Source organism: Astatotilapia calliptera, chromosome 18 (assembly GCF_964374335.1).
Source record: "Astatotilapia calliptera chromosome 18, fAstCal68.1, whole genome shotgun sequence".
NCBI classification, from domain to species: domain Eukaryota; kingdom Metazoa; phylum Chordata; class Actinopteri; order Cichliformes; family Cichlidae; genus Astatotilapia; species Astatotilapia calliptera.
In genome coordinates this window covers 25,377,648-25,403,527 of record NC_137439.1, presented here as the reverse complement: position 1 = coordinate 25,403,527, position 25,880 = coordinate 25,377,648, and the positions used below count along the sequence as shown (strand labels likewise).

General features: G+C 41.1%; 3 protein-coding genes across 4 annotated transcripts; 2 read left to right on the top strand and 1 right to left on the bottom strand.

Moving 5' to 3' along the window:
* On the top strand, positions 1-5,489 carry LOC113010655 (vesicle-trafficking protein SEC22b-like). The gene is made up of 5 exons (XM_026149834.2): positions 1-211; positions 2,354-2,463; positions 2,544-2,704; positions 2,807-2,950; positions 3,112-5,489. Exons 1-5 carry the CDS (start codon positions 137-139, stop codon positions 3,261-3,263), a joined length of 642 nt encoding a protein of 213 aa, XP_026005619.2. The 5' UTR covers positions 1-136; the 3' UTR covers positions 3,264-5,489.
* Positions 5,117-8,400, bottom strand: imp3 (IMP U3 small nucleolar ribonucleoprotein 3). The gene is made up of 7 exons (XM_026149837.2): positions 8,159-8,400; positions 7,917-8,024; positions 7,654-7,728; positions 6,701-6,780; positions 6,543-6,594; positions 6,342-6,414; positions 5,117-6,210 (listed from the first exon to the last, which is right to left on the bottom strand). Exons 1-7 carry the CDS (start codon positions 8,293-8,295, stop codon positions 6,184-6,186), a joined length of 552 nt encoding a protein of 183 aa, XP_026005622.1. The 5' UTR covers positions 8,296-8,400; the 3' UTR covers positions 5,117-6,183.
* Positions 8,401-9,070: 670 nt separating this feature from the next.
* Positions 9,071-24,042, top strand: slc35a3b (solute carrier family 35 member A3b). Of its 2 annotated transcripts, none has more exons than XM_026149791.2 (8): positions 9,071-9,267; positions 14,066-14,277; positions 14,462-14,616; positions 16,110-16,232; positions 16,377-16,551; positions 20,503-20,621; positions 20,730-20,863; positions 22,813-24,042. In XM_026149791.2, the coding sequence occupies exons 2-8, from the start codon at positions 14,085-14,087 to the stop codon at positions 22,904-22,906; spliced, it is 993 nt and encodes a 330-aa protein (XP_026005576.1). In that variant the 5' UTR covers positions 9,071-9,267; positions 14,066-14,084; the 3' UTR covers positions 22,907-24,042. The 2 variants fall into 2 exon arrangements, with proteins under 2 accessions (XP_026005576.1, XP_080149242.1); XM_080293116.1 differs by having other exon boundaries at positions 14,043-14,277.
* The last annotated feature ends 1,838 nt before the right edge of the window (positions 24,043-25,880 follow it).

The window sequence follows — 25,880 nt, the reverse complement described above, 5'->3', positions numbered from 1 at the left end:
ACACTGCCTCTGACTGACAGCAGAGCTCACTGCAGGCAGATGAGCCATCCCTCGATTTCCATCGGACAGTCAATACGCTCTCCCGGCTGGATAATAAACTCCCCTAGCTGACGGCAGATCCTCAACTTAAAACACCATGATTTTGCTGACAATGATCACTCGTGTGGCAGATGGACTTCCGCTCGCTGCGTCTGTACAGGAGGATGAACAGGTATGAATGAAGGCTGAGGACCCCAGTATGAAGATACCTGCACACCAAACTCCTCTTAGAAAAGGATTTGTTTCTTACACTTGGTGCTCTAGGGGATGATCCATGAGTTTATTGCAGCTTCAGCTCAAGTTGTAATTTATTGAGCAGCACTAGGTGTAAGATGTTTTACAAATGAGAAGCGACTGAAAGTTGAGCTGAATATAAGATTTTCTGGTCCCAGAAAATCCTGCAAAAGTACTAATGTGATGGAATATGTGCTAATAACATGATGCGAAACTTAGGAGTCTATCTCTGCCTGTAACTGTGGGGATCATTTTATTACAAGAAATAATCAGATGCAATATTAACAAGGCTGGTTCAGATCACACCGTTACCTCTTTATAAAGTACCCCATTATCAGGTTTAATTATGCAAATAATCCAGATAGAGAGACTACCAGACTGTGATTTTCCAGTGAATGAGAGCAAATATTTTTGTAAATATTTTGTAATTTCACACAAAAAGCTTTAAAAGGAAAAGCATGAAAAAGAAATGTATCTCAGTTTTCCTCCACACAGACATTTTGCAGGTTCCACGTGTGAACGACTCTCTGATGAGAATAATGTATACATGCTCTCATCAGATAGTGTATTATGTACATGTGTTCAACTGCTCATTAATGTAAATATCTAATCACCCAAACACATGACAGCAACTCAATGCACTCTATGCATTTAGACATGGTTAAGATGACAACCGAGCATCAGAATGAGGAAGGAAGGTGATTTAAGGGACTTTGAATGTTGAATGATTGTTGTTGTCAGACAGGCTGCTCTGAATATTGTAGGAACTGATTATTTGTTGGGATTTCCCCACACGGGAGAGGATTATAAAGAATGACCAGAGAAAGAGAAAAATAGCCAGTGAGCAGTATAATGATCAGACTGGCTCAAGCTGACAGGGAAGGCGACAGAAACTCAAATAACAGTTTTTCAAATTCATAGTATGAAATAAAGCATCTCTGAATGCACAAAACATCATATCTTGAAGCAGACAGGCTACAGGAGCAGAAGACCGCATTGGGTGCTGCTTCTGCCAGCTAAGAACAGGAAACTGAGGCTACAATTTACACAAAACTTTCCCAAAGTCATGCAACAGAAGATGAAAAATGTTGTCTGGTCTCATAAATCTTTGTTTCTGCAGCAACATTCAGATGGTAGGCTCAGAATTTAGCATAAAAAACATGCAGGCATAGATCTATCCTGCTTCGTGTCAGTGGTTTATTCTACTGGTGGTGGTGTAATGTTGAGAATATTGGCACAGCTGAGCATCGCCTATCCCCTACCCAACCCTGTGGCTTATCATGTCTGTCATAATGTTGTGCTGTGGCCATTCATGTGCTTTTTTTGTGCAGAGGAGTTTTTTTGTTTCCTGTTCTCGTGCTGTCCTACCATGGAAGCACAGCATGAGTGGAGGTCTCTTTTTTTCCTCTTGTACCCTCCCGTTGTTGTGTACATTTCAGTGTTCTTTTCTGTAACGCTACCGATCTCCGACTTGTAACCCCATGTGATGTCTGTGTTATGTGTGTAAGGTCGGGGAGGGGAGGGGGGTCCCATTTTCACTGCACGGCAACCTGCTTGTGACAAATAAAGCTTGATTGATTCTGATTCGTTTAAACACCACCTGAGCATTGTTGCTAACTGCATCCACCCTTTTATTGGCACATTTACTGATGGCTGCTTCCAGCAGGATAACACACCATGTCCCCCAGCTCATTTCATATCAAACTGGTTTCTTGAACATGACATCAGATATTAATCCAATAGAGCAGCTTTGGGATGTGATACAACAGAAGAGTCACATAATGGTTGAGCAACCAACTGAGTTGCTGTCATGTCAACTTGGACCAAAATCTCTGAGGACAGTTTCCGGCACCTTCTGACGTTGCACCATAACGAATTAAAACAGTTTGAAAGGTAAAAGGATCCAACATGGTACTAGCAAGGTGTATAATAAAGTTTCTGAGTTTGTAGGCATTGCTTCTTGAATTTTATACTGTTTACACTGTGTGGGTACTTGGTGATGAATGCATAAATGACTAATCATTTTAACTTTAAGTGAGATAAGAATGAGCTCAAATCTGTTTTTATCTGCCTTTGTCAGTCAGAAAGGGACCTCCTGCTGTACCAGAGCCAGGCCAAGCAGCTGTGCCGTAAACTGGACGCTCAGAGTCCAGAACGTTGTACCCTTGATACCGGGGACAAGAACTTTCAGTAAGATCACACATTTTGTTGATAATTTTGGTGAGGTTTAACTTGAGTCAAATATAACTAATGGTTAGGCCTCGTTTCAGTTTTTTAATATCCCAGGGTGTGTGTTACATTATCCTCTGCGAGGCTTCTTTTCCCAAAACGATGGCTTTTGAATACCTCGAAGACCTCAGCAAAGAGTTTTATGTCCAGTATGGAAAAAAAGTACCCACAGTATCCAGGCCCTACTCTTTCATAGAGTTTGGTAAGACTGAAGTCCAACATCTTTTATCACACAGAGACATGGCGCTAATCCCTGTAAACAAATAAAATGAACATTTTTATAGCATCTTACATCTTGTTCCAGACACATATATCCAAAAAGTGAATAAGCCACCTGTGTCGATCAAACTCCGGAAGACCTTGGCAAGTACTAAAAAAGAGCTGGAAGATATTCAGAAAATAATGGCGGAAAATATTGCTGAAGTCATGCAGAGAGACCCTCTCTGTGGTAAGTGTAGCAGGCGTTGGTAACACATCCCATCAAATGGGAGGTGCTGATTCTATTCAGAATTATGTAGACAATTTGTTATTATTCCAATTTACAAATTACAATGTACATGTATTCAGAGATGTTCAGTTCATCCCAATGTTTCGATTTTATCCCCTCAGATATTGCCAAAAAAGTCAGCAACCTGAGCAGCTTTTCAAAAAGTTGTCGCAGCAACGCCAAAGATGTCAACACCTCCCCCGGCTATGCTAAGGCTGTAGCTGTGGCTGTGTTCATCACACTCATCATCTACATGCGTTTCTGGTGGCTCTGATAGACGCTGGGACAAGGACGTCTCCTCGACCGGCACCTAAACTAATCATACATTGTGTGCCATATACAGCCCACTTTGATGTGAAGTGAGCCGGACCAGTGATAAACATATAAAGTTACAGAATAGTTTCCTTTTTAGCCAACTTGCTTCACATTGGCTTTCCCTCATAAACAGGTTGGTGGAGCTTCTGGCAGCATTTCAGCACTGATGGAGAGTCCATGTAAGCATGTCCAGATGTTAGAGTCTTAAAACTGTGATGTTTGTAATTAAAGTTTAAACAAGTGTGAGAAAGTGTTATTAAAAATGTTGAATATTTACCAAGAAATCAATCTGTTTGAGTTTTATATATGACAGTTTATGTGAACATCATGAAGGTTGCAGGCCCTTTCTATATACACACAAAGAGGGTAAAATAAGTATTGAACACCTCACTAATTTTCTAAGTAAATATATTTCTAGCGGATCTATTGCTATGAAATTCTCACCATGTGTTGTTCAGTTTCCCCACACAGGAAGCATCTTGAAGCTGTAATCACCAACGAAGGCTTTTGTACAAAGCATTCAATTATTTTCAGTATGTACAACACTTTTCCCCCTCTATCATTCCCATTACTACACATAATTTATGACCATCTGTGGTTTGATGTTCTTGTGTGGATTGGACAGGTTTTTACTGACATATGGTGGGAATTTCATGTCAGTAGCACCTTTAGAAATGTATTTACTTAGAAAATTGGTGACATGTTCAACACTTATTTTACACACTGTTTATACAGTGGTGTGGAAAAGTCTTTTATCCCATTCCTGGTTTTCTTTTTTGTATGTTTGTCATACTGAAATGTTTCAGATTGTCAAACAAATTTAAGTGTTAGACAAAGATAACACAAGCAAACACAAAATGCAGTTTCTAAATGAAGGTGGGGGGATTACCCTAAGAGCACAGCGACAACTCATACAAGAGATTACAAAAGACCACAAGAGACAGAACGACATCCAAAGAACTGCAGGCCTCACTTGTCTGAGTACATAACTCAAGCATAAGAAAGAGACTGAGCAAAAATGGCATCCATGGCACAGTTGCAAGACGAAAACGAAGAACAGGAAACCAAACAAAAAGAAGCATCATGCCAACATTAAAATATGGCAGTAGTTGTGTGATGGTCTGCAGATTTTTTGCTGCCTCAGGACTGGAAGACTTGTTGTGATAAATGGAACCATGACTTCCTTCTACCAAAACATCCTGAAGAAATATATCCAGCCATGTGTCCGTGACCTCAAGCTGAAGCACACTTGGGTTCTACAAGAGGACAATGATCCAAAACACACCAGTAAGTCCGCCTCTGAAAAACAAAATGAAGACTTTGGAGTGGCCCAGTCAGAGTCCTGACCTGAATCCGATTTTAAGATCATGAGTGGATGACCTTAAAAAGGCAGTTCATGGTGGAAAACCCTCCAGTGTGTCTGAGTTAGAACAATTCTGCAAGGATAAGTGGGCCAAAATTCCCCCACAGCGACGTGAAAGACTCATTGCAGTTGTTGCTTCTATGGCTGAGCCAACCAGTTATTAGGTTTAGGGGGCAATCACTTTTCACACAGGGCCATGTAGGTTTGGATTTTTTTCCACTTCACACTAAGCATTTAGGAACTGCACTTTGTGCTTACTTGTGTTATCTTTGTCTGATATTTACATTTGTTTGATACGAAACCCCCCCCCAGAATATCAGGAAGAGTACTGGTGATTCCCAAAATCATCTTTGATATGTTTGTTGTAACTTTTTATCCACCAGTATGCATAGGTGCATAAATATAACTAAACACATTTTCCAGTTCAATTTTACAAATAAAAATCAGAAAAAAATAGACGAGCACTTTATTTTGTGATAAAGATGTCAAATTACAGTTAATTACTTGCATTCCTGAACAAAAAATTCTGTTTTGAATGTTTGAGTGCATTTGCCTAATAAATAAAAATGTTTTGTTTGTCGTACTAAAAAGGTTTTTGTCAAATTTCTAAAATATTTGTAATTTGTTTTAGTACAAAGGGTCTAATAAATTTGTTAATCCCTGTATAGACAAACCAAGGAGCTCGTGTTTACACAAACACAGAACAAATAAGAAAAACAAAAAAGCGAGTCAGACCAGAGGCTAAGCTGCTCTTTATGATCCCCAAATGAACAAAGACGACAAAGGCTTACTGCTGTATTAAAGACGTACGTGTGTGTGTGTATATATATGTGACATGATCTGCTAGTTCGAAAAGCTTTTTTATTTTTTAAAATTCGAGCTACGCTTTTTTCGCCATTGCCATTTGCCCTTCACACAATAAAACTGAGGGATGTTGGACACCAACAAGGACCATGACTTACAAAATAAACACGCTGTATTAACTAAGGCTGAGAACTGGTGATTGAGTCCATGAACGCATCAGGGAATCATTTATTGAGGTTACAAAAAGAGGGCGCTAAGAGGCATTTTCCTATAAACTTCTATAAAACTGGCAAACACCATAGTCGCCCCCTGCTGGTCATTAGAATAAATGTAGGTTTAGGGTATGCCCATCTTTTTAAAAAAAAGTTTACAAAATCTTGTGGTAGTGGCGCTTCTGCAGCTTTAGTGACAACAATACAGACTCACCTCAACTTTTACAATCAGTTATACTTGGACACTCACTGACACACATTTTACAGCTGCCGTTCAAATACAAGAGCTTCTGTCAAAGTGTGACAATAGTAAAATTCCTCTTTGTTCTCCGGACTGCTCGAGTAAGTCCTGGGTTCTGGGGACGCAGGAGCACTTTTCACTTTTTCCCCAGTTTACATAATAAAAGGAACCCACACTGTAGTTTTTCCTCAGCAAAGTAAAAAAAGCAGAGATCTTCTTTCCATCGCTCAGTGTGATGAATAACTTTGGGAGAACAGATTTATGCCATCATATCAAAGTCGTCCCGCTGCAAAAGAAACACAGTGATGAGCTTCAAGGCATCAGAATTCGGATTCAGTCCTGAAAACTGTCGATTTAAGTAACAGATAATCATTCGTAACTGAAATATGTACATACAAACTCTGACAAATCACTCACCTCTTCATTGTAATTCATCACGTGCTGCTTGATCTTCGAGGAGTCCACCCACGTGACGAAATCTTCCATATTTCTTACATTTAAAAAAGTTACAGTAATAGTGTCAGCATTTTCACATGTGCAGTATAGTGAAGCATCTGTGTCAAAGGCCCTCTGTGTTGGTAAAGATATTGTGAGAAGACTAAATACCCGGAGACCAACCTTGTGACTAGAAACGCTGGGTCTGTAACAATATCCGGGCCAACACGCACATCTGTGACTGAGTCAAGGACAACACTGAATCTGTTTTAATCCTTGAATGAAGACAAATCTGAAGTGTTAAGCATAACAATTTACAGTAACACAGCAGTCAAGGATACGCCCTTGTTCGATGAAAGTAATTGCCGTCTTCAGGTTCTGAGCCATACGAAGATTCAACATGATGCTGGGCAGCCGCCTCCTGCAGGAATCACACAGACAAAGTATACATAGAGGCTTGCATTTATACACAGCACTGTATAAAAGCCTCAAGCCACCGCTCATTTCTTTATATTTTGCTAGGAAGATGAGAAATACATGCAGAGATTTAATGAAACATGTCCAAACATGCATTGAAATACAGTATATAATAAACAGTCTGTACAATTCTAACAAACTTGAAACTCAAAATTTGACCACCTTCATGCTTCAACATAGCTTGCTTGTCATTTCTTTGTGTACAGGAATATTTCTCCTTGCTTCTGGAAGAACATTCAAAGCTCTTCCTTGGATGTTCGCTGACGTTTGTTCTGTTCTCTATCAAGATGATCACACACTGAGATCCAGACTCTGGGGAGGCCAATCAACGACTGATACTGTTGCATAGTGTGTTCTTCTATCCAGGTATGGATAGAAGCCTTGAATGGCAAATGAAGCCATTGCCAATCACCTGTTTTCCAAGTGGTACTGCATGGTGGATCAAAATCTGATGGTAGTTTTCTGTGTTCATAATTAAATGAAATTTGACAAGATCCCCAACACCACTGGCTGAAATGTAGCCTCAAAGCCAGGAGTGACAAAAGAGCCTTTATGCTTGAACAGTTCATAAGTCAGTTTTAAGTGGCTTAGCAAAACAAAATGATCAGGCACAAGCACTGGACTAAGAATGAGTGAAAAAGCAGCCAATCTCCAATAACGAACTTTCAGAAAGCCTGTAGAACTTTGCACAAGACCACTTTAAAAATTACATGAAATTCTGGTGCCTCAGAAGCAAAATATAAAAAATGAGGAGCACCTCCAGACTTTTCCACAGTACAGTACACTTTATGAGTTTAAGATATACACATAAATGTACCTGCAGAATGAAGAAGCTGTGACTTTCTCTGTGAGGGACAAATTCTGTCTGGTGGGGATGAGACCAATGCTGTATCTGAGGTGAAGGAAGAAAAAGATTCTCTGTGTAATATCAACAAAGGTTTAGAAAACAATAAACAACACAGCAATCAAAATCTGCTCAAAACCACACAGGAAACAAGCGCAGAGTTAAAAGATGTCAGCTTGAATTAACATTAAGAGGATTTTATCCATATTAAATAACTGTAATATCCAAAACCTTACAGTTTTTCCAGTAATTGATGTGTGCTCTGTGCTCTGAAGCCATCTTTCTCATCCAGGTCTCTGATTTTTCTGGCCAGGTCTCTGACATTCCGACTAAGCTTGTTGTACCTGAGACACAGGAGGAAAAAATGGTGTCTGTGTGATTTGTAAATATCAGCTGAAATATGGTATAAAAATGTGTTTATACGTCTATACAGTGTAAATAACCGATGCTAAAAGCTAGCTAGCGGCCACAGACTCACTTGGTGTAGTCCTCCCTTTTCTCGATGTGATACTTCCGCAACACCTTGACCTCGTGCAGGTTGTTGTCTACCTCCCAGTTGATGAAGTCGACCTTCTTCAACAACTTCTGTTCGTGATACTTTAATTTACGAACCATTTTCACAGCGTTTCACGCCACTTCTGGAGAAACAGGAAGCACGTGCTGTTATTTTTCTTCTTCGTCATCGAGAACTGAAGGTGGTGGCCCGCAACAGCGCCCCCACCCCGCAACCTAACAAAACACGGTAGCACAGATGATAAATCTGTGCTACCGTGTTTTATTGTAACAGAAACCTCGTGGTTTTTTAAAATAATAATTTTTAATACTAATGTAATCGTAATCGTTTGCTTACTCACAAATATCAAATGTGATTGGAAAGTCACTCTAGGTTGTTATTATTAGAGTTATAGATAAATACAGACCATTTACCATTTATTTACCATTTGTAGAAATAACAGTAATTAAAGAATAAATGTACTTATGTAGCAAATCTGTTTTAAAGCAAGTTCCTTCGATGTATGAATTTTTAAATTACTGATAATATCTGAATTCTTTTTTTTTTACAGCCCAGTAAATGTTAACAGATAGCTCTTGAATCAGAGGGGAATTGAAGTGCTTTAAATAACTATTCCAGCGAAATATGGTGTAAAGCTGTGCATGTGAATATCGTTTTAGTGATTAGCCTTTGTTAGGGGTATTTATTACATTTTATTATGTATATTTAAAAAATATGTTACATATGTTGAGGACAAAAGAGGGGCCTTTGGTGTGAAACTGTTCCCCCTTCGGTGTATTCTTGTTTACTTTGTCATATTTCGGCAGGTGTCACCAAACTTCTAAACTGAGTCCTTCTCAGCTACACGTGGGTTCATTCATTGAGTGTAGCCTCCAGAGGAGGAGGCACCGCGTCTGCTATATGCGTAAAAATCAAAAGCGTGCCGTGAATTACAGCTGAGACAGCTATGCTGACTGTTAGTTTAGCGCCATGAGAGTCAATCTTTAGTAAAGAGAAAGCGAGGACAGGACCATCAAGAGTGCGGGCGCCCACATCCTGTCATCTACACCCTAAGCTTAGCTCCAGACCCACAGGTAAGTTTCACCGAGATAAGAATTTGCTGTTTAAAAAAGCCTGTTAAACATCCGATTGTCTGCGGAGACATCTTTTGTGGCTAACTTTAACAGTGAACACCTTCTGCTTCCTTTTTAAATCTGTGAAGATGCCTTCAGAGACACCGTGTTTCACTATCAGCAACATTTGGGGGAACCATAACCAGCACATACGTCTTTAATTAAACAACGGGGCATTCACTCACTCTAACTTTCACACCTTCCCTTCACATGTGGGTTTGCCCTTCAACAGGTCCGCATCCTTACGAGTGTGATGTTTGCTCAGCTTAACTAACTACCGCCAAACAAATACGTCAAAGTTTTCTGGTGATGGAGGTCAGCTCTGCTCCACGTCACTATATGTAATATTACTCCTTTTCTCAAGATATCAGCAGAGCAAAGCTCCACTTTAGACTTCATTTCTTCACACTGACTTGGAAGTTCTGCCAGTGCTGTGCTACCCTGTCCTGTTGTAGTGAATTCTCTGAAAATCTAAAAGCCCCCAAATGTGGCACAACGTCTCCAAACACTGTCCCTTTGAGTCCGGGTTTATGCGCTTGAGCGGGAGTAGTGCGTTGGCAGTTTCGGATTTCCCGTGAGCGTGCGGAGAGCGTTTGTTGTCTATCACCTTCAGAATCAAATACGCGGAATAACCGGTTTGTGGGTCACTCTTCCTGGTGCTGTTGTCGGCCTGCCCGTCAGTCCCTGAAGTGGGAGCGAGTGCTGAAAGGAATTAAAAGTGTCCACCGTCTGTGCTTTTTCGTGTTTTATTTTTTATGATTCTTGCTTCTCCCGTTTCCGGTGAACTCCGCTGTCGCTCCTTTCCGGCCCACTCATCAACCAATCAGCACTCAGACAGGCAAGCAGACGCAAAGATCATTCGCATCCAGAACTGTGCGTTTGAGATATTCGCCCCCAAACGAAAAAGCGCACGCACGTCTTAAACTGATAATGTGTCTTGAAAAAGTTAAAAAGTGTAAACAGCTCAGTTTGTAACTTGATCTCAATGCTGAGCTGAACCTGACTGTTGAGTGACAGCTTGATACTCAGTGATACTCAATGAGATGCTCTCTATGGCAGAGAAGAGCTGTTTATAAACTCATTTCAAGGAGCTGGCAAAAGATTTCCTGTTCTCTAGTGTGAATCTGCGTGGGTTGTTGATAAGTCTGTGACAAATTAATGTTGACGTCTCATTATTCTGTTGCAGATAACTTTAAATATCAATTTTTTTTTTACTGTAGGAAATGTGTTTCATTAATGAATTTGTATTTCTAAATAGTCTCATCTACTGTATATTTACCAGCTGTGATAGCAGTGTTGGTCTTTTCACATTCCCAATCTGCATGTGTGCTAAAGCACTTAAAACTTCCTGGTGTACTTCCTGTTACAGTAGCTGTCACCAGGGTATCATGAGTCACGGGTACTCTGACATGTGTTTACAGTACTGTACAAAAGTCTTGAGTCACTGCCCATTTCTATAATTTTTTTCTATATATTTGCAGAGTTCATTCTAACTTTTAAAGGGGCCTTGAACAGCAGACCTCCAGGCTTTCTAAGGTCTTTCAACATCCATCATTTTATTTTCAGAGAAACTGGTTTGTTAAGTCATTTTACACTGACCTATGCATGATTCAAGCATAAAGAGGCACCTAAGTTTAAGGATGAACCAGTGTTGTATCTACACAAAACAGATAACGTAGAAAAGAACCAACTTTAAATTGTATCTTTAGGCATCCCCTTTTAAGAAAAGTCAACATTTTTAATTGAATCAGTGAAAAACACCACAAATAGCAGAGTTTGACAGAAATAAAATAATATTTTTGTACCAATAAGGTGATTCCCAAAGAACTATAACCTGAAAACATGGGATATCTCAACATCGTGTACAGTGTGTTCTTAGAAAAATGTGAGACGATCAAACAAGTGGAGGACAAGGGAAAAAGCATCTGCCCTGAAAAACTATCTACCGCAAATCATCAGTATCTGAGATTCATGTCCTTAAGAACTAGGAAAATCCAGCAAAGACCTCAAACAGGACCTGCAAGATGCATCTGGCCCTTCAGCTGATCCTACTGTTCACTGAAGCCTCATCAGTAACATTTAAATATTTGATTTAAATGATCATCAAGGAGGAGAAGGTCTGAAGACACTGTAAGGCTCTGTTGGGAGTAAAGCTAGTTAGAAGTGTACAAGCTCTCTTTTTGCCTTATATGTTGTATGTTCAGTTTGCATCTTTCAATAAATAGTTGGCCCTAGTTCCCATTTTCTATATAAAACAAAAAAAAATTAAGTGTGACTCGAGAATTTTGCACAGTACTGTAAGTATGTCTGTGGGCAGAATTTCCAACTCCTCCAAACTGCAAAGCAAAATGCAATCAGAAAGATTTACAGGTGTGTAGTATTGGTCAGAATAAAAGTGACGTCTGAAGGTTGGTAGGGTCTGAGTCACTCTTTGCCTCAGTCTCCAATTCTTTATCATTCCTTATGTATTTGTATTCATGTATTTATTGCCCTCCATATGAGATGTAGATACAACGTTACAAAGATAAACATGGTCCAGATCCATCGTAGGGGTAGCGCAGAGAGACAGGTAACAATTTAAGCTGATATTCATGAAGCACCTAGAAAACATGCAAATTTAATTCAAAGAGGCTTGAGCCAACCAGCTGTTTCACAACCAGAACCTTCCTGCTGCTGCGAGGCGACAGCGCTAACCACTGCACCACCAGCCAGCAGATCAATATTATTTGCACGTAGCAAAATGCCAGAAAGGTGAACTGTTCATGGTAATTACATTATAGTTTTGTCTAAGTCATTCAAATATTCGAATTAAAATTAATATGACTTAGTGGAGAATAGTTTTCTTTATCTAGGTAAAAGTTTGCCTTTAAATTGGTTTGCATATAGAAATATAACCTTTCTTTACATCTTTTAAACCTTGAGCTGTAACAGTGAGACATTTTTAAGGTTGTAATACTAATGATGTTACTAATTTGAACGTGACACGATCACATACTGTATACTGTCCATTTTCTTTTCATTCATATGTAGGTTAAGCGTGAGCATATTTACATCTGTAATATTCAGGCTGCAGTGGTTAGCATCGTCACCGCACAGCAACATGGTCCTGGGTTTGAATGCACCAGCTAGCTGGTGCTCTTTTGTGTAGAGTTTGCACACTCTCCCATGTCTGGGTGGGTTCTCTCCAGGTACTTCCTCCCACACTCTGACGACATGCATGTTAGCTTTAGTGATTCTAAAGTGGCCATAGATGTCATCGGGAGTGTGAAGAGGACCATCACTTAAGAAAATGGATGGATGGACGTGAATAAGCAAGAACACAGATGACACTACCTAAAAAAAAAAGTTTGAAATATAGTTGGAGAGAGTTGGCAGAGTGTGTTGGGTGTAGACACTGCAGGCTGTAAGGAGGGCACTCACGCACACACTGACACACACAGAAACAGAGAGGGACTGTGCAGCCGTGCCCCTCTGCTAAGCAGAGCTCCTACATAAAGAGGTCACTGTGCTGAAAACATAGCACCTCCTTCTCTGCCACCACTTCAAGGCGTTCATCTTGGCTAGTTGTACATCCCTTTTTGAAAAAACTAAATAGAATTTTTAAACTAAATCCCTGTTCAAATACAACACATATAAATGCTTCACAGCATAACAGAGTCACAAGTTTGCTCTGACATTACTTTTGCTCGAGGTCCGTTTGTTTGAGATGATGTCATGAATCAGTAAGAACAAGAAGGAACTGCAAACTGTGCGTGAGTCAGATTCGGTGTGCGTAATTGTCTGAAGACAGTGGAGAAACAGAGGCCTCGCTGTTAACAGGGATTAACTAATAATCGTGCTGTGCAAACAGTCCACCTGAGCCGATCCCACACTTTCACCTTGTGAGAAAATGAGCAGTTCCTCCTACTACTTGAAGGTGAGCTGACTCTGTGAGTCTTGTGATGAAGGCAAGTGGACGATGCCTCAATTTGGAAATAAAAGATAAAAGAATGAGGACTGTTTCTCTTCAGACGCCCCAGATGCCAGAGTCAGGAGACGGGTTAGTAATTGTCTCATCACTGTCAGCTAAAGGTTCACACTTGTTTAATTCACTCATGTATAAAATCCTTCCTAATTTTAAATTATTTATTTAAATTTTAGGACTTTACAATTTGCTGTGCTTTTTCATCTTTAAGCCACAAACCTCTGACAAGTTTAGACGAGAAATGATTTGTATTTTTTTATAAATGACACCTGTGACAGCTGCCATCGAATGTTATTAGAATTCTGGTGCGAGTGTGGATAAGTAGTGCACAGCTATGTCATTAGCCAGGGTAGATGGAGGCTATGGTTTTCCAGCTGGTCGTGTAACAGTTTCAGCAATGGTTGACCGACACGTTCCTCTCCTGCACTAAATCTGCACTTGTCTTGCTGGAGGACAGATTTCCAATAACAAGACAAAGGAAAGGTGACAGCTGTTTCCGACATGTTCCCCATTACTTTTTATTGTTAGACTGTGTCTGTGAAGGACCAGTCACAGCCTGTTAATCCTCAGTCTCTTCCACTGTTTTCTCGTGCATTTCTGCAACTTCTTAAGTGTTCGAGGCAGAAGTCAATTTCTAGCTCAAGGACACTGCAGCAGCCTTGCTCAGCGTGTCAGGACGCTCTCTGTGAGTCCTTATGTTTGTGTGAACAAGCTGAATGAACCTTTCAGTTCACTCTTCTTTTTTTCATTTTCTTCCTGTCCACCCTAAAAGGCTCCTTCACTGTCTCTCTGCAGAGTCGAACATTCCTCCACAATGGCGCTTTCCTCCAGGCTAAAATACGTGTCTCTGGGGGTTCTGGTGCTGCAAACCACCCTGCTGGTTCTCACCATGCGCTACTCCCGTACCCTGAAGGAGAACGGTCCTCGCTACCTCGCCTCCTCTGCCGTAGTGTCAGCTGAAGTGCTCAAGATTTTTATGTGCACTCTCCTCATCTTCAGTGAGAACAGTGAGTAAGGAGGAAAATCAGTTTTGGATCCTACTTGGGTAGAAAATCCCCAGTCTAGTTAATAAACTTCATAGGTTGAAAAGTACCCCACATGATTTAGCAGGTTGCAGAACCACCTTTAACAGCACGAACTTGTAGCACTCGTTTTCTAAATTACTGACAGCGCTCTCTCTGTTTCTCTTAGATTTTAGCTTGACGGCAATGTACGAGCTGCTGAACAAGGAGATTCTGAACAAGCCCGTGGAGCTCGTGAAGCTGGCCGTTCCTGCAGGGATCTACACTCTGCAGAACAATCTGCTCTATGTTGCCCTGTCCAACCTGGACGCAGCCACCTATCAGGTTACATACAAATGAATGAATGTGCTTGTTCAAGCTCACTGAGTTTGTGTGCGTGAACTGGTTTCTTTATGGTTTCACATGGCTGGTTTGTATTGTGTACATTTCTGCATTCACAGTGTACAGTGGATATCCTGGTAAATATTTACATAAATCTATCTCACAGATGTCATCTGTTCTAATCTCATAAGGCTTGTTTGATTAATTTAAGTGGTACTAAAGCTATACCCTCTGCTATATTCTGTAAATATTAAAGAGGAAAATGCTAGTTATTGAGTTTTGGAACACTGGAAAAAATCATAAAACATATAAAATATGTTTGTTTAAATTAAAGCTTCACATCCCTCATTTCTAAAATGATATTTTTTATAAATAACATTTATAATTGGATGTGAACAAACTCTATAGTGATCTAAAAAAAAACAATAAACCAAAAAAACATACTTTGGAAAACAATTCAAACTGACTGAAACTGTTTTGTGAACTTGGAAAATTAATTTAAAAAATAATTTAAAAAAAATACAGACGACTAGCTGGTAAAAAGGCCATGTTCACTTTTCTTCTTTGTCACAAAGTAACCATTTTCAAATGAACACCAAGATTTATACGTTCATGACATCCAGTTCCAGTTTCTGTCCTTTTTCGCATATACGCAGTTCTTTACATAAATGAATAACGCAATAACATTTTTAAGTAGAATTGTGAGACTATTATTACCCAATTAATAATACTACCCATTTGTCCTTGAGCGCTAAAAAACCTGAAGAAGAAAGTGAATAAGAGGCACTTGGGAACATTTCAGATCATCCTTTTAACAGCAACTCAGTGACAAAAATCTTGCAAATGAAGCTGTCCCAATAGGAATGAAGCACAACAAGTTCAATGTTTATTTCCGGAGTGCAAACATGTGTCCTCTTATCTATCACAGAGAGGATTCTTAGAAATGGCGTGTCTCTTCCATTTTTAAACAGATCTGTCCTGACCCCTGCACAGTGGGCTGCTGAATGAAAGGCATCAAAGTACAGATGAAGAATTAGAATACAGTAGATCTTCCAAAAGAACGAGAAGTAGCTGGAAAGAAGATTTCTGGATATGAATGCATTTTCTGTAACTGTGGCATTTCTATACTACCCATTATTGTGTGCTAAATAATAAATAAATAAAGTTTGTGTTTGTAACACTCTGAAAAATGCGATATGCTTTGAAGAGCACAATAAAAGATAGGAAAATATGACTGTAGCATGAAATATAATTGTGGACACAGTCAAAATGAAAAAGTAAGAGTGTAAATAACAAGAAAAATTAAATATGGCAGAGAAGAAATCGAAAGCAACAGGATGTTATTTAAGAAAAAGAAGGAGCATAGGTAGCAACTTGATCAACTCTACTGTAACTCAGACTGTAGCCAGTACTGTATCAATTTTTATGTGCTGTAGTGAGGATGGGAGTAATCCATCATTTACTTAAAGCATCACTTGTGTTTTTGTGTCTAACAGGTCACGTACCAGTTGAAGATCCTCACCACAGCTTTGTTCTCTGTCTCCATGCTCGGGAAAAAGTTAGGCAGCTACCAGTGGCTCTCCCTGCTCTTCCTCATGGCCGGGGTCACTCTGGTGCAGGTAACAGCGCTCGCCGTCACCACAATTATTACTAATGTTTCATTTCTACCTTTCTAATGGTTTTTTTGGAGTCTCAGTGTATTCATGTGCTTTGATAAAAGCCTATGCCTTTGCACACGCTCATCAGTGTTTCAACCTTCACAGTTGCCCGTCGAGTCTCTGGGTGACTCTGAACAGAATGTAATGTCTGCAAGCTCCCAGTTTGTGGGCCTGATCGCTGTGCTGATGGCCTGTGTGTCCAGTGGTTTTGCTGGAGTTTACTTTGAGAAGATCCTCAAAGAGACAAGCCAGAGTCTGTGGCTTCGTAATATACAGCTGGGTGAGTGGCTATACCTCCATTTATATGACAGGCTGAGCGAGGAATGTATGGTTCCTTACAAACAAACGTTTTCTCAGAAAGTTATGCAGTTCCTGTGAAAGTACACCGCATGATTTAGCAGCTTGCAAGAACTTGTAGCACTTGTTTTTAAAATGACTTTATCAGTCACTCACATTGTTGCAGAGTTACTTTTACTCTGTCTTACAGTGAGGTTTGCAGACAGTCATTTGTGCACAGCTCCCGCAGCACTTCAGGCAGGTTGAGGTCTGGACTTCTTTTATTTTTCAGCTGTTCTGCTGTAGATTCGCTGCTGCGCTAGGGATCATTTAGCTGTCAGACAGATGGGGTTGCATTTGACTCTAGAATACTGTGGTATGTAGAGGATTTCATGGTCGGCTTAATGACTACAATGTATCCAATAATAACATGACTCTAAGTAAAACTAAAGAGAGACTATTATAAGAAATTCAGTGCAAAATTAAATAAGAGCTGTAAGCATGAAAAATGGTGCAACATGCAAGACTTCTCTGTATCTAATTTAACATCATCTAACTGTTGACATTCAGTCAGGGAAAATCTCATTTTATACCAGGGGTTTCTGCAGAGTTTGGACAGCATTTTGTTTACAAGCCTCAGGCTCCATTTGTAAGTTAATGTGCTAACAGAAGGACATGTTATACCTACATACCTACAATACCTACAACCACGATTACGACACTAACAAGCTGATCTACAGTACGGCAGCAGTGATCAGTGAGATGCTTGGCTACAAGTTGAACAGCCACAAGGGGCAGTACCCTCCATGGAGAAGGAGGCTAGAGGGCAAGATCAAAGTAGCACGGAGGGAGGTTAGCCAACTAACGGAGTTGCAGAAAGGTGCGACAAAGAAGGTGCCTAAGAAATACAGCAAGCTGTCCATACCTGAGGCCTTGGAAACTGTCAAGCAAAGACTCACAGCCTTGGCCAGCCGCTTGAGGAGGTACACCAGAGAGATAGAAGGCAGGAGAATAAACCAGCTGTTTTCCACAGAACCAGCAAAGGTGTACTCTCAGTGGCAAGGGAACAATAATAATAAGAGAACAGCACCACCAAGGCTGGAGACGGAGCAATACTGGAAGAGCATATGGGAGAAGGACGCAACCCATAACGGCAATGCTCAGTGGCTAGAGGATCTGAGGGCAGACCACAGCGACCTCCCTGAACAGGGTCCAGTAACCATCACAGTGGCAGATATCCAAGAAAGGGTCTCCACTATGAAGAGTTGGACAGCACCAGGGCCCGACATGGTTCACGCCTACTGGCTAAAGAAGCTGACTGCACTCCACGAGCGTCTGGCAGCACAAATGAACCAGCTGCTAGTTAACGAGAGACACTCGGAATGGCTAACCGAAGGTCGGACGGTCCTGATCCCCAAGGACCCCAAGAAGGGACCGGTCCCCTCCAACTACCGACCAATAACCTGCCTCAGTACTACATGGAAGCTCCTGTCAGGCATCATATCGGCTAAGATGAACAGGCACATGGGTCAATACATGAGCGGGACACAGAAAGGAATTGGCAAGAATACCAGAGGCGCAAAACACCAGCTACTGGTAGACAGAACAATCAGCCGAGACTGCAAGACCAGACTGACCAACCTGTGCACTGCCTGGATTGATTACAAGAAGGCCTATGACTCAATGCCCCACAGCTGGATACTGGAATGCCTAGAATTGTACAAGATCAATGGGACCCTAAGAGCCTTCATCAGGAACTCAATGGGGATGTGGCGCACAACACTAGAGGCCAACTCCAAGCCCATAGCACAAGTCACCATCAAGTGCGGGATCTACCAAGGAGATGCTCTGTCCCCACTGCTGTTCTGCATAAGCCTGAACCCCCTCAGTGAGATCATTAACAAGACTGGCTACGGATACCGACTACAGAACGGAGCAGTTGTCAGCCACCTCCTGTACATGGATGACATCAAGCTGTATGCCAAGAGTGAACGAGACATCGATTCACTGATCCACACTACCAGGCTATACAGCAATGACATTGGAATGTCGTTCGGACTGGAGAAGTGTAGTCGGATGGTAACAAAGAGAGGGAAGGTAGTCAGAACTGAGGGGATTGAACTACCAGAAGGCAACATTGCAGACATAGAGGACAGTTACAAGTACATGGGGATCCCGCAGGCAAATGGGAACCATGAAGAGGCCGCTAGAAAAGCTGCAACCACCAAGTACCTGCAGAGGGTCAGGCAAGTCCTGAGGAGTCAGCTGAATGGTAAGAACAAGATCCGGGCCATCAACACCTACGCCCTGCCCGTGATCAGGTACCCTGCTGGGGTAATAGGCTGGCCAAAGGAGGAGATAGAAGCCACTGACATAAAGACAAGAAAGCTCCTTACCATGCATGGAGGGTTTCACCCCAAGTCCAGCACCCTGAGGCTGTACGCTAAGCGGAAGGAAGGGGGCCGGGGACTGGTGAGTGTCAGCACCACAGTCCAGGATGAGACAACGAACATCCAAGAATACATTGGGAAGATGGCCCCAACTGACCGAGTGCTCAGTGAATACCTCAGGCAGCAGAAACCCAAGAAAGAGGAGGGAGACGAGGAACCATCATGGAAGGACAGGCCCCTGCACGGTATGTACCACCGGCAGATAGAGGAGGTGGCTGATATCCAGAAATCCTACCAGTGGCTGGACAAAGCTGGACTGAAAGACAGCACAGAGGCACTAATCATGGCAGCTCAAGAACAAGCTCTGAGCACAAGATCCATAGAGGCTGGGGTCTATCACACCAGGCAAGACCCCAGGTGCAGGCTGTGTAAAGATGCCCCAGAGACAATCCAGCACATAACAGCAGGGTGCAAGATGCTAGCAGGCAAGGCATACATGGAACGCCATAACCAAGTGGCCGGCATAGTGTACAGGAACATCTGTGCCGAGTATAACCTGGAAGTCCCGAGGTCAAAATGGGAGATGCCCCCAAGGGTGGTGGAGAATGACCGAGCTAAGATCCTGTGGGACTTCCAGATACAGACGGACAAAATGGTGGTGGCTAACCAACCGGACATAGTGGTGGTAGACAAACAGAAGAAGACGGCCGTAGTGATCGATGTAGCGGTTCCGAATGACAGCAATATCAGGAAGAAGGAACACGAGAAGCTGGAGAAATACCAAGGGCTCAGAGAAGAGCTCGAGAGGATGTGGAGGGTGAAGGTAACGGTGGTCCCCGTGGTAATCGGAGCACTAGGTGCGGTGACTCCCAAGCTAGGCGAGTGGCTCCAGCAGATCCCGGGAATAACATCGGAGATCTCTGTCCAGAAGAGCGCAGTCCTGGGAACAACTAAGATACTGCGCAGGACCCTCAAGCTCCCAGGCCTCTGGTAGAGGACCCGAGCTTGAAGGATAAACCGCCCGCAGGGGCGTGCTGGGTGTTTATATATATATATATATATATATATATATATATATATATACATATACATATGTATGTGTGTGTGTGTGTGTGTGTGTGTGTGTGTGTGTGTGTGTGTGTACATATATGTATATATACATATATATACATATATGTATATATACACATATATATACATATATGTATATATACATATATATATACATATATACCTTTGTACAAGCACAACGTTAGACTGATTTGGTGATTTGGCAAGTAAAACTGTTCTTGGCATATGGATGTGAGTTTCTTGGGATATTTTGTTCTATGTGTATAACAATAAAGATTGAACTGAGGAGGTGCACATTCAAGGTGAGTTTATGGGCTGTATATTGATAAAACTTGATGGCATCTTAGGACTGCAGTCTGCTTTAAGACAGCATGGCTATGGCTCATTTCCTTTTGTTCTTCTTGCCTTATATTGCTCCTTAGTTAAAACACCACCTTTGTCTTACTTGTCCCAGCAAGGACCTGATCTTTATCACTTTCTCTTGTCTCTTTCAGGTTTGTTCAGCTTTGTGTTTGGCTTGACAGGCATGGTGGTGTATGATGGCGAAAGCTTGAAGCAGGAGGGGATTTTCCAGGGATACAACACTATTACCTGCATAGTTGTCGTCTTACAGGTTGCGCCATCGTGTTTCACTACAGTACATCATTTGACTTCCATGAGTTTTATGGCAGTCTTTGTGGAGTTGTTCATGTCTGCCTTTGTGTTGTTTGCATGTCTTCAGGCTCTCGGCGGGCTGATCGTGGCTGTAGTCATTAAATATGCTGACAACATCCTCAAAGGATTTGCCACCTCTCTATCAATCATGGTGTCTACACTCATGTCGTATTTCCTGTTGAAGGACTTTAATCCCACAAGGTAAACACAAGCGCGCTTATGCACAATAAAAAAAATATTAATTTGCTAACACTTTATCAGTGGAAAACATGATATTCTTGAGGGTTTTTTTTTTTTTTTTAGATCTAGCAGCTTTACTACAGGCTGAAATACATTTAGGTCCTTAAGTTTCTGACAAAGAAACTTTGTTTGTAATTTTGCCTCTTGCCTCCACCACAGTCTATTTTACAGAAAACAATCATGATTTAAAATCCACTGTGGTGGTGTAACGAGGCGTGCTATTAAAAACTATCATTATCCAAAAACTTTTGGACCTACCTGTGTGTCAGCAATTGACACTGACTATCAGGAAACTAGTTAAAACAGAATCCAGATGTCTTTTAACAGTCACCTGACTGCGCTGACCACCTTCACATTTGTGGATTTTCATCAGGTTTTGTGTTGATTAAAAAATAGTTCTTCCATCACAAACTCCAGTTTAGCGTTTTTGGTTTTAACTAATAAAAATCTGCCTTATTTTAATACTAATCAGCAAGTCTTTGCTTCCAAACATGTTAAACTGTGCAGTGAAAAGTTTTTGCCACCTTCCTGATTTTGTAGTTTTTTGCATATTTGTTAAATTTAGATGTTTCAGATCATCAAACGAATTTTAGAATTAGAAAAGATAAGCCAAGTAAATAACTGGGTTAGTTATTAAAACGTAATAAGTGGCTGTGCCGCCTTCGGCAGAAGCAATCTGCAAGGACTGCAAGACATGGTGATGCCGCATAAGCCGAGAAACCTTGAGCTTCAGGGCATAAACTCATGGCCGGAGATTCTTCTTCAGGATTTTATGGTACAGAGCAGAATTCATGGTTCCATCAGGGAACAGCAAGTTGTCCAATTCCTGAAGCAGAAAAACAGCCCCCGAACATCACCACCATGTTTGACTGCTGGTATGAAATTCTTTTAGGAGATGCATGTAACAGGAATGAAAGCTTCCAAGAAGTTCACCTTTCGTCTCGTCACAGAATATTTTCTAAAAAGTCTTGGGAGTCATCAAGATATTTTTGGTAAATATAATATGAGTCTTTATGTTCTTTTGGCCAGCACTGGTTCTTGCCTTAGACTCTCACACTGATGCTATTTTTGCACAGTCTCTTTTATGTTGTTCACTTGTGGAGTGACTTTAATTAAGTCAGACAAGTTAGGCCTGCAGTTCTTTTTGACCAGGGGTAGGCTACTCCGGGCCTCAAGTGTCGGTGTCCTGCACGTTTTAGATGTGTCCTTGATCCAACACAGCTGATTTAAATGGCTAAATTACCCCCTCAACATGTCTTGAAGTTCTCCAGAGGCCTGGCACTAAACTAATCATTAAAACCTGCAGGACACCAGCACTTGAGGCCTGGAGTTGTTTAACTCTGCTTTAGATGGTCTTCTAGGTTCATTTGTGACCGTTGATCATCTTGGAGTAATTTTGGTAGGATAACTGCTGCTGAGAAGATTCACCACTGTTGTAAGTTTTCTGCATTTGTGGATAATGATTCTCACCGTGGTTCACTGAAGTTCTAAAGCCTTAGAAATGGCTTTGTAACCCCTTTCCAGACTAATAGATGACTTTTTGAGATCTTTTAGCCTACTTCACTTCACCATCCAGCTTCTGTTTAAGGGATTTCTCAATTCAGCTGGTCTGGCAGTAATCAGGCCTGCGTGTGATGAATATACTGAACATGTCAGCTTTCCAAAAACAATGTGGAAAATCAGAATTAAGTCACGTCATAACATAACAAGAAAGAAATCCTGAAGAGGGCAACTACTGTTTCGCTATCTTCTAATCAGCAGCAATGTTTTTGAAAGGCACTGTATTCAAAATCTTGGCAAAGCTCCACACAGAACTAGTAATAGTAACAGTGATAACTGTCATACACACAAGTTGCCTCACGTGTTGTGCTTCCAACTTAATGCATTTTCTTTTTCTCTGTGTCTCTCAGCGTATTTTTTCTAGGTGCAGTGCTGGTTATTGCTGCCACATTTCTTTACGGCTATGAGCAGAAACCTGCCAGCAGCAGCACCAACAAAGTGTAATCAGAGACTTGCGTGAATTGTGGCTCTACAAACTGTGACCAGGAATTTGCCACATGAACAATTTCATTACAGAAAAAGTAAAGACAAGTTACTGGGAAATACAGTCTTTTGGAAGTGGGCCTTCTCTGAAAAAGTGCAAAATGGATGTTAGCAGTGACTCATGTGAAAGCTATTGTTTTGAGCATGTCAGGTAAACTTAACACTACAGAAAAGCAAACGGCGTAAGGCGAACAGGAGGACATGATAAGCAAACCATATCCTTGCTGGCAAACTAATGTGAAACTAGTTCACGTGTGTCAGTATTAGAACTGTGACGTTCCACCTCAGGAGGTACAGATGCTACATTTAAGCTTTGGGTTGCTAAAGAATTGTAATTTTAAAATGATCACGTCTTTTGAAGAAGTGGCACATAATTTTAGTGCAAATGGAAAGTCCAGCCATCCATTCACTTCCGCTTATCCTTTTCAGGGTCGCGGGGGCAAATGGAAAGTGTTTCTTTAGATATCAGCAGAGAAGTTTTGAAAAAGCACAACAGCATATTGCACTTACTAGATCCCCACAAGCACGTGCTAAAATAATAATAACAAAGGAGCGCGTCGTATCAGATTTTTATAATCTGTCTGGATCCTCCACCACATTGCCAAGGTGCTCTACTGGAGGCTGTTTGAGTACAGCGAGCTCTCATGTTCAAACAAACAGTTTGACATGATTTGCGCTTCATGATAGGGTCGATTATCTTGTTGGAAGCATCAGAAGATGGGTCGTAAAGGGATAGACAGGTTTAGCAACAATACTCAGGGCTGTCATACATACAAGGGCTTGTGTTCTGCTTAAAGCGTGCCAGGAAAATACCTCTAAAACTATCATGTATTAACTGTAACCCCAGTTTCTTAGCTGACAGCAGGTTCGATGTGTTATGCATTCAGAGATGCTCTTCTCCCTACCTTGACTGTAACAAGTGTTTATTCGAGTCGCTGTTGTCTTCCTGTCATTTCAAAGCAGTCTGATCATTCTCCTCTGAACTCAACAAGGCATTTTCACTACTGTGCACAGTTTTCTTACCTGTTTGGATCATTCTTTATGAACTGTAGAGATAGTTGTGTGTAAAAATAAACCAGCAGTTTCTGAATTACTCAGACCAGCCTGTGCAAAGTCAATGAAATCACTGTACTTCCACATTCTCACACTCAGTTTTCAGCATCTCATCCTGAATATGTCTACATGTCCTAATGAGCAGAGTTGCTGCGATGTGATTGGATGATCGTAGATATCCAACGAGCAGTCTGACAGGTGTACCTAATGAAGCTGCCGCTGAGTGTACGCTTAAGATGGGTTACATTTAACATATTCCAGACACTGCCAAGCACGTAGAAAAATTAAAATATGTTGCGAAGCGGTCAGACTGACTTCATCTTTTTTTGTTGTTTTTTTTGTTTCATACAGAACAACATATATATGGCAAACAATAAAGAACCTCAGTCATAAACCAGATGTTACATGCTGGATAAGACAGATAACGTCTTCGTTCAGAAACAAACAAACAAACAAACCAAAGCATATATTGTAAATCACAAAGAAAAAACATTTGGGCACTTTGGGACCTTTCGTAAACTTTCTATAAGTCAGTCATTTAGTCTGTTTAAATAACCAGTTCTTGTCGTCCATGTGGTGTTCAGTTTGTTTTGAAGGGGCAAAAACATTTTTATTTCCTATGCTTGAACATTTTTTCTGAAAGGGCAAAAGAGCTGTTTGTATTATCAGTACGAGGAGCTCGTGTGGTTTTTGGTACTTTTCTTTCTTTCTTTGACATTAGTGGGAGGTTTTCTAAGTAATAATAAAAACATTGTTTGGGAACGAAAGAACTGCGATAAGAAATACTGTGTATTCATTTACAAAGCAAACGGGAGGCGAATCCTTGACAGCACTTCCATCTAGTGGTGGAAGGAGGAGTAAACGTGCTGCAAAGAGGAGGGGTTACCTCTGTCCAAAGATGCTGAATGTCCTTTTTTCCCTTTTTAAAAAAAAATAAGAGATGAAATTTCACATAAAACTGAAACGACTGCTTTGACCTTGCTACTCACAGTCTGAACATGTATATCAAAAGCGCTCGTTTTAGAGTTATTTAAATTCAGAAAAACAAAAAGAAAAGCTCTTTATGTAACAACAAATGAATAAATTAAACTCTTTTTTTATGCTGAAACAACCAGCGCTGCCTTGATCTCATCTTACATCAAAGTCTACCTGCGTCTGTGTGTGTGTGTGAGCGCCCCCACACATACACTCTCTCTAATCCTCGCACACAGATGTCGGCACACCCATGAATATTTTGAACAGTTCTTTTCGTTTTCTTTCTTTTTCTTTTTTTCAGTTCCAGTTGCAGTGCACTCAGGAAAACCAAACTGGTCTCTATAGCAACAGATGGCTGAATGAGCCGAGGTGCTGTGACCAATGAAGATACACTGAATTAATATGACCTATTTTAACCTCTGTGTACTTTTTAATTGGTAGCAACAATCATTTTTATTCAACATTGATCCCAGCAGATAAAAGCAGCATAAAATAAGATGGCAGGGCGTTGGTGGGAGAACTCATTTAGCCTATTTTCCTGTTAATTTTGCAGTGTTTCCAGCAGTTTTACTCAAGACACAGACAATGTTTGCATAGTTGTGGATCTCAGAAAGGATTTGTGACTTCGGTATGGCCCTAGCCTGCGTGTATGAGGTGTGCAGCCAGGGGAGAAAAGAGAGCGGGCATATGGGAAGGTGAGGCGTGAACCTGGAGAGAAGCACAGATGGAAGATGAGTCATGTGACTTGTGCAGAGTGGCAGGCAGGGACCTGGACGGAGGCCCAGGACGGGCCGTGGCCACGACGCAGTGAAAGTCTTCATCTGCGTGTTTATCTGCAGAAATCTGCCGGACAAATAATCAGTATGACGTCACAGAAGCAGCGCTGGCACGGATCCAAATAAAACCC